Source organism: Podarcis vaucheri (assembly GCF_965113315.1).
Source record: "Podarcis vaucheri genome assembly, chromosome: 13".
In the NCBI taxonomy this organism is placed as follows: domain Eukaryota; kingdom Metazoa; phylum Chordata; class Lepidosauria; order Squamata; family Lacertidae; genus Podarcis; species Podarcis vaucheri.
In genome coordinates, this window is record NC_138751.1 from 42,836,351 (window position 1) to 42,845,459 (window position 9,109).

At 49.1% G+C, this 9,109-nt stretch overlaps 1 protein-coding gene across 1 annotated transcript; it reads right to left on the reverse strand.

Annotated features, from left to right (window-relative positions):
- Positions 1 to 2,730: 2,730 nt before the first annotated feature.
- Positions 2,731 to 8,824, reverse strand: CDK5R1 (cyclin dependent kinase 5 regulatory subunit 1). The gene is made up of 2 exons (XM_082195502.1): positions 8,457 to 8,824; positions 2,731 to 7,417 (listed from the first exon to the last, which is right to left on the reverse strand). Exon 2 carries the CDS (start codon positions 7,269 to 7,271, stop codon positions 6,354 to 6,356), a length of 918 nt encoding a protein of 305 aa, XP_082051628.1. The 5' UTR covers positions 7,272 to 7,417; positions 8,457 to 8,824; the 3' UTR covers positions 2,731 to 6,353.
- Between the last annotated feature and the right edge of the window lie 285 nt (positions 8,825 to 9,109).

Genomic DNA, 9,109 nt, shown 5'->3' on the forward strand with positions numbered 1-9,109 from the left:
CACCCGGTTGTGGGGATTCGAACCGCCGACTTTCCTATCGGCAAGCCCAAGAAGCTCAGTGGTTTAGACCACAGCGCCACCCACGTCCCACAGGGATTGTAGATGGGTGCAAAAATTAACAGTCAGTACAGTAAACAAGGGAAACCCAGACTGAAATGCCCCTGAAGGTGTTGGAAAATAATATCTGGGATACAGCAATGTCTGAGCATCTTGCCAGACACAAGAGAGTCATTAAAGGCATAACATAAAGAGACATCTTCCAAGAAACGCGGAGCCTTTTAACTATGTTATGGTAAGGAAGGCATTGGATATGTAAGGCTTATGTGTAATGTGTAAGTGTAAGTCAATGGGTGTGTAAGTCAATGGATGTTAGCTACCATGCTGAAGTGGACTGTACATATGAGGAACGGCGGGTGCCTCCCCCTCCCCCTGCTCCCAATTCAGGATCCTGAATCTACGTAGGAGCAGGAGGACAGTATAGATTTGGAACAGTGGTTTGCAAAGGGGCATAGTTCAAGAAGACAAAAGTTGGGAAGAACTGGGTGATGAACAGCTAGGAGATGAAGAACTGGACGAGAGAGAGTCAATGGACACACACTCACTGGAAAGCCAACCTCCGCCCAGCCCAAGGTCATGACGAGCACATGTGGCAGCACAGAAAGCAAAGTGGCTGCAAGATCAGGTTGCAAGACGAGGAAGTGACGAGGGTGACCTGGAAGGGAAGTGGGTGTAAACCTTAACTGGGAGCACCTTTACTCCGATAATGGACTCTTTGTTCTTTCGCTGTGATCATTAAAATCTCTTTAAATGCTAAGAGACTATTTTTGCTTTGTTCTGCTTATCCACGGCCAAAGGAAGCCACTTCCCCAATGCCTGACAATGAATAGAACAAACACCATTTGTTGCTGCTAAGTGTTTAATGGTTCTTGTATTTTTTTATAAACCAATAAATGTTGTTTTTTAAAAAAGCCTAAGGGTTAAGAAATAATGGATAGGATCCAGCGAAATGTAAGCAATTTTAAATCCAGTTGCTCTCAATGGAAGATATGTAGGCTGCAGACTCAATGGGGCTTTTAAAGTTTGCAACTCCTGCTGAAATCACGGCAAGTTGTTTCGTTTGGAATACACACCGTGTTTCCCGATACCTTTATTGTAAAAGGGCGAACATGATGCAAACGTCTCTATTTCGGATAAAAGGCTTCCCTCAAACACAGAGGGAATGCCAGCAGCAGCCTCAATGTTAACTTACTTCCCGTTTCTTGATCACTTTTTTTTTTAAACTAGCTTTCATTGTCACCTTAAGGAAGAATAACTCCAGTCCAGAAAGGGATCCCATTAAGGATGTCGAAAATGTATTAGCTTGTGCTTGTGAGCTCATGAAGTAGGAAAGCACCCTCAGAGGCCAAATGTGCTTAAGAACTTTGCATTATTGTTTAGTTCTGAACCTTAAAAATAATTTTAAAAATCTCATTAGCTGGACTCTAGCAAATGAACTGGACTCACTTCCTCTTCTGAATCTCCTTGTGACTCATGCACCATGTGATCCCAGGAATGCCATTCACAAAGCTTGGTTTTCTTTCTCTTCCCAGTGAGAGACTAGCTCCAAAGAAGGAATTGCCCTCCCTGTTTTCCAACCTGTTTTCCTCTTCTGTCTCCCCATCCCTCCAAGACAACGTTGCCCCTCAAAACTACAATATGGAGGGGTGACTTCAGCCGTACATGATCTACTTTTAATTTTTTTGCTTTTTTAAAACTGGAATCCCGAGGGTCTGCTGATGGGTGTTCTGAATGTGAAAAGCACACAAGGGCAAATTTGAGGTTTCTTCATAGTGAACCCTTCCAGATGGACTACAACTCCCATCAACCCTGAAAAAGCTTGGCTGGGGATAATGAGAGTTGGGAGAACAAGTCTGTGTTTTACAGTGCAGATCCTATGCAGGTCTGCTTACAGATACAAGTCCTGCTAGATTTAATGGGGCTGACACAGGTGGCGCTGTGGGTTAAACCACAGAGCCTAGGACTTGCCAATCAGAAGGTCGGCGGTTTGAATCCCCGCAACAGGGTGAGCTCCCGTTGCTCGGTCCCTGCTCCTGCCAACCTAGCAGTTCGAAAGCACATCAAAGTGCAAATAGATAAATAGGTACCACTCCAGCGGGAAGGTAAACAGCGTTTCCGTGCGCTGCTCTGGTTCGCCAGAAGTGGCTTAGTCATGCTGGCCACATGACGCAGAAGCTGTACGCCGGCTCCCTCGGCCAATAAAGCAAGATGAGCGCCGCAACCCCAGAGTCGGCCATGACTGGACCTAATGGTCAGGGATCCCTTTACCTTTACTACCAGGTAAGGGGACACAGGTTTGTAGTCTTAAGTGATTCTAAGTGTGTACTATTGGTGAATCAGATCAAAGTCTACCTAGGCCAGCATATTTTGTAAAAATCCTAGCAACCATCTGTCATGATGTTGTCCAGCGAACTTCGTTCTGCCTACTCATTTTCTGCAGGATATTGCCTCCGTGGCAACCAGGAGAGAACCCGTGAACCATACTGACTTAACCTTGATTTAAGAGCCTCTTGCGTTAAACTGCTCTCAACAAGGCAAATCCAATTAAATTCCGATGGCTCTGTTATTTACAATTGTCTTCATTGTCTATCATCGCCTCCTGCCATCATACAACAGCATATGTTTTTTAATATATATATATATATATAAAATAAAGCTCTGAAAACCATCATGTAATGGATGGTCAGTGCATTTTATTTTTAATCAGCACAGTACAAAAATAAATAAAAATAAGGGGGGGCGTTAAGTTACAGGCACACACAGCTCTGTGACAGTCTTGTCATATTTATAAACCTCACATACTTACAAACTCACTATAATACACATACATACAAAAAGGACAATTTATAAATTAATTTAAGTAATAATAAGCAATAATCATAATCATAATACCAATTTTGGTCAACAAATATCTACAGAAGAGATTGCACACTAAAAAAAACAAAACCCCAAAAACCTTAACATACACATACATGTAGAATTTAGCAGGTTTTCTGTTTTTTTCTCCTCTTCTCCCCTCCCCAACCCACCCCACACATAAAATGTACAGGTATGCAGAATTTCAAGTGAAAAAAATGGCACATTTTTTTCTTTCAGATTTTTTTTTCCTTTTGAAAAAGAAAGAAGAAGTAACAACGGTTTAGAACACAGCTGAACTCTTAAGAACTGTGTACAGTTAAGATTAGAAAAGGTCTAGAAGTCTCAAGATGAAAATATATCGATTTGAATGACCTAAGGGTAGGAGGGCCTGTTTTGACAGCGGTGGGGAGGAGGGGGGGTGATGTGCTTGAAATTTGTGCACAGCGATTTATTTTGCTTCTTTGTTTTTACAATCAGCTGTTCTAAGGTTTTGCCTTTTGTCAAAAGATGCTTTTGGCATGCAAAAACGTCACTGGAAAGCAGTGGTGAAAGAACAAAAGAAAGACCTTTTTTCCCTCCCACCCACACCCCTTTGTATTTATTAGCATAGATTTTGTTCTAAAAAGTATTCGCTTTGTATAGCAGCACGTTAAAACCCCATTCATTGCTCTTATGTACTCAAGTATATCAGTTGATCTTTTGTTTGCTGTTACAAAAATCCCAATAAATACACTGGATCCAGGACTCCCAAAAAGAACAAGACAGGTTTTTGCACCATACGGCTGTTAGCTCCCTCTGCAATGCAAGCCATGGTATGCTTACTTTGGAGTAAGCCTTGCTTTGTTCACTGGGGCTTTCTCCCAGGTAAGCATGCATAGGACTGAAGCCACAACCTTCCAGAACCACGTTGATTCAAGAACTATAATTTCCCTTTTATATTAAATAGAAAAGAAGGAAAGCATATGAAGAAGGGGGTGTTTAGGAGAATGATTTATCCAGAGACAGGCTAGAATTTAGTCTTCAAGGTGTTCCAGGTGCCAGCGAAGAAGCTGAGCAAGGAACACCCAAGTTGATGATGATGGGGGGACTGAAATGAAATATGTGCCATCCATTTTAGAGCAGCAAAAATGGTCATGCAATGGAGATCTGTACACCCCCCGATTCCCCATTCACTGCGAAGGACCCAAAGCCCTCCCTCGCGACTCTAAGGCTCTCCTTCCCACTATGAACCCAAAACATACGCTTAACAGTCAGTGTCTCGCTTTTGAATGGCTCAGATTTCGGCCTAGCTTTCGGAGGTGATGGCAGGACCTGCTTAGCAAACCCAGCAGCCGTTTCATATTCACAAAATCTCAGCTCCTGTCTACCTCAAAGCCTCTCAGCTCAGACCTTTTTTTTTTCCTTTTGAAATTTCACAGCTTTTTTTTTCCTGTTCCTCTTACATTATTATTTTCTTTAATTTAAATAGTGCTCTGCTGCTTTGAAGTTAATTGCAAGCTACCCTATTCAACAACCGTTAAGTACAAGACAAGCCTTCCTTCTGCCAGAATGCCAGCATCCATAACACCAGGATCAGAGATGGAGTCCAGAACGCTTTGAACTTGGCCTTTTGTCCAATAGCTACCTCAACACCCGACAGTGTTTGAGCGTCTTTGTCCTCTCTGTTGTCCCACGGGAACTTAAATACAGAGAAGATGACCTCCATTGTAAAGGAAGTTCACATCTTCAGCAGAATCCTAGACCCGGGACTATTGGCATTTAATTCGGCATGTCATTAACTGAGCAAAATTCAGTGTATATTTCGGTGTTGTTGCACTCCCGCCCTCCCCAACCGCCCCCACCCCCACCCCCCACTCTTCTCTATATACATTTACCATCCCTGAAGCTTGCTGATCAGAAAGATTTTTTAACCTCTTCCTTTTTGAGAACCAGAGGGCTAAGCAAAATAAATTAAATTCCTAAGCACCAGAATAATTTTTTTTTAGAGGACTACATCAAATGTTTCAGTGCCAGAAATGTGGGGGGAAGGGATACTGAAAAAATATTAGGAGCCAGCATGCTTTTTTGAGAGACTAAAAAAGCAATATAAATCTCAGAATATACTCAATGTGTGTCTATTCTGTATATGCTTCAGTTTTATATTCCCAGGCTTCTTTAGTCACAATCTGTTCCTGAAATTGTAGTGTTTGCTATGAATCTCTTTATGATTACATAGTCATCATTCTTTCCCCGCTTGGTACATTCCCTCCCCCCCCCCCCAGCCCTCATAAAATATTAAGATGGTTGGCTGGCTAAATAAATGCCAAGGAATTTTCCATTTCAGGATGGGGAGGGAGGAATCTGTAACAAAGAATATCAGCTGTATATCGGGGTTTCAGCACCGAATCATCTGGACAACAAAGCGACTGGCACCAGCCTTACATTTTCCTGAAAGGTTTATCTTGAAAAGGGACCATTATTCCAGCTGCTCAGAAGGCCTCAACAGAATCATAGTCACTCTGATCTGAAGCAGCCAGTTTATATACTGTGCAATAAAAAATAAAACTCAAAATGTATCAAACGTCCACCTAAATAACTTGCCAGCAAAATTAATACTAGGTGAGTGCCCATTCCATCTCAGCCACCCATTCCATATTGGCTACCTTGACTTTTTTTCCCCTTTGGGTACTGTCACAGGAAATGACCCCCCAAATCTCACCTTTGCCCTTTGGCACGGATGTAAACCAAAGAGGCTGCCTCCCCCAGGGAAAGGCGGCGAGAGGGGAGACATGCCAAAGGGCCTGCAATATGCCTGACTTTTCCTTCCCCACTTCTGCTAGGGCGTAGCCACGTGTTTCCATGCAATAAGGGTCCCTTTCCGGAGGCCAATACTGTTTTGGTGTCATTTCGCTCAGGCGAGTGCGCAAGATGGTGGAAAGAAAAAGAGGAGGCGGATCCCGTCCTTTGATCCCTTTTCCAGAACGCCAGGCTCTGCAACATGCGCTGGGTTGGCTCCCGCTTTCGTCTGGAGGACAGTAAATGCTGTTTCACCACCTCCGCAATCCACGGCGAGGAATTAAGAAGTACAAGATGGATCTCCCCTCCCCGGCTGAGGATCTCTGAGGCAAAAGCCAAGAGGCGAAGGGACGCCGTGGTCTTGCCAGCGTTGCGCTTAGCTCCAAGCCCCACCTGCTCGCCCCCTCCTTGTTGACATTGAGGGCGAGAGGAAGCCACAGAAAACCAGACTGGCGAGGCCCGACTTCACCACTTATCCTTTTCGAAATGTGTCTGTTTTTTGGATCCCAAAAAGCCAAGCCGAAGAATGGAGGCTCAAGTGTCCTCTCTCAGCCTTGCCCATGCCCACCTTTTGTGTCCCGGTTTGTTTCAAAAACAAAAACAACATAAAAAGAAGGAAAAAATGTTCCCCCCTCATCCCAGCGGCAAGGGAGCCCGAAAGCTCACCGGTCCAGGCCGATGAGCAGCCTGTTCTTCTCTTCCTGGCTGCTCTCGTTCTTCAGGTCGGCAAAGACCTGAGTGAAATAGTGCGGGTCGGCGTTGATCTGCAACATTTTGGGACTCATGAGGTTAATAATGGAGAGGCAGCGATCCCAAAAGGCCTCCTTGCAGCTCTCCACCAGGAAGGGCTTGAGAGGGTAGGAGATCTCGTTGCCCATGTAGGAATAGGAGAGATAGAGGCAGGTGAGCAAGACGGCTTGGAGTTCATGGTCCGTGGCCACTTCGGAAGAGATGACGTCCCGGCAAAGCATGTACAGGAACACCACGTTGGCCGGGGTGATGAAGCCTTGGTCTTGCCAGCCTTGGAGGAGCAGGGACCGGTCAACGCTCCGAAGCCACAGGACCGGGTCAGTGGGCGATAGGTGCTTCAGGCGATAGCATCGCCGGCAGAGGAACTCGCCCAGGCACCGAAGCAGCTCGCTGGTCGAAGCTTGGACAATGACCCTCTTGGGGGTGCCGGTCGAGTTGGTGTTGGGGTGGGGGGTCTTCTTGACGGAGGACAGGTTGCTCTTGGAGGTGGAAATCTGGTTGTTGGGCGCCGGCGGCTGGACGCCCTGGTTCTGGGCAAAAGTGGAGAGGTTGGCACAGGAGAGGGACTTCTTCAGGTTCTCGTTGTTGAGGTGCGTGACGTTGTTCTGGTAGCTGCTGTTGGGCTGGACCTTCTTGGAGTTCTTCTTCTTGGCCGACACAGCCACGATCCGCTTCCAAGGCAGCACCGAGATGATGGAGTGACGCTTGAGACTCTTGTCTTTGGCGTTCTTGCTATTCTGCACGGCCGTGTAATGGCCCACCATGGACGAGCCATCCTCAAAGAGGGTCGCCTTCCGGTAACTGGGGGAAAGGGACAAGACGGTACCCATGGCGCAAGTAGCAGAGGAGGGAGGGAGGCGAACGGAACAGGGGGGTTGGGCGTCAGCCTGCCACCTTTGGGGTTGCTGGCTGGGCACGGGCAGCGGTCTCTGCTTCAAGCACCCCTATGCTGCAGCCTTACAGATTCAGTTCAGACCTGCCAAAGGAAAAATGGTTCAGATAAGCAACAGCGGAGCAAGCACACAGAATCTCACCCCCCCACCCTTTCCCTGAGGGTGCAGAAGCCCCTTCTCACCCCCTCCCTTTCCTGTCTCCATCCATCCTTTTCTGGCATCATTTTCTGGCTTCCACTGCATCCCTCTCTTTTTCTTCCCTCCCCTCCCAAATCTTTAAGGACACCTCAGATACACATTGGCTGCTGGGTCTCTCGCTCCACCTTTTTTTATTTTTACCGACATGGCCTGACACCCTGCCCTACTCCAGCAGACCCGAAGCCTGTGTACGACCCCCTGCGCAAGCTCTGCACATGCAGCCATGTGCTAAACCCTGTGCGTTCCCTAGAGGTAGCCATATTATCCCATTGCAGCAAAAAAACAAAACAAAAGCCTCTCGCCGGTGTGTTGGATGGATCACGGCAGCACCTCTGGTGGGCCAGAGCAGAGCCCGTTGGGTCAACAGCATAATGTCAGAGGGGCACATGCCTCTCCAAAGCAACAGACTTTGCCCACTCATGGGGAAGCTCTGCCTGAGCACATTATACGGGCATCAGTCATGCATTTCATATAATTACAGACGCGCAACTTGCTGCATGGCGAATGCTGACCCTTTGCAAAGCAGCTGCCGAGTGGGAAACGGTTGTGCCTTGCATGTGCCGTTGAGCTGATGCGTGTGTGTGTGTGTGTGTGTGTGTGGTTTATTCTCATTTTAGCCTGACCCACCCTGGCATCTTCAGAGGAACGGTGGGATACAAATGCAATTTAAAACGACAACAACAAACCATTCACTCTGCCTCCCCATCTTTCCCGAAGATACCTTTCCTCCTGCCAAGGTTTTTCTCCGACCCATCCTGGCGTGTGTACACACACACACACACACACACACACACACACACGGGACTCGCTGCCTCCGCCCCCCCCCCGTGTTTTTTGCTGCATCCCCTTCAAAGGGAGGGGGGAGAAGGGATGCTCTGCCATGGCGCGCTGCATCCCAACCTCCCCTTTCCCGGTGGTACCCACCGCAGTGCGCGCTCCCTCGGTCGACGGCGCGTCTTCTGTCCAAGGTCCTGCAGGGCCGGCTTGGCTCGGGGGGGCGGCGGCGGCGGCGGCGGCGGAGAAAGGTGGCTCTGCGGGGGGGGTCTCCGTCCAGCCTCCCCCTCCCCCGGCTCCGAGGCGCTCCGGATCAGTCGTGCGCGGGCATGGAGAGCTTCGGCTGGCGCGGAGAGAGGGGGGGCGCGCGGATGGCGCGACGGCAGGCAGCACCCCTAGGTGGGGGGGCACCCCCTTCCCACCACCCACCCACCACCCTTCCCTCCCTCCCTCCCTCCCTGCCCGCAAGGGCGGCGGCGGCGGCGCGGGGCGTCCGGACCGCCTGGCGCTGCTCCGCAACTCGCGGCCCCGGCTCTCGGCTGCTGCGCGCCCGGCTGGCTCGGCGCGTCCTGCTCGACTCCGGCCGAGACGCCGCTTGCCGCCCGGCTCCGCCTCCGCCCCCGCCCCGGCCGCGCCTCCCCGCCGCAGCCGCAGCGCCGCCTGCCAAGCGGGGCGCCCTCCGCCGGGCGCTAGCGGGAAGGCGACGGAACCCCGGGCGAGAGCGCCTCTGAGCGCGTGCAGAGGGAAGGAGGCGCAGGGGCTGGCGCCGCGGACGAGGGGTTTCAGAGGTGGCCATTGTTTCC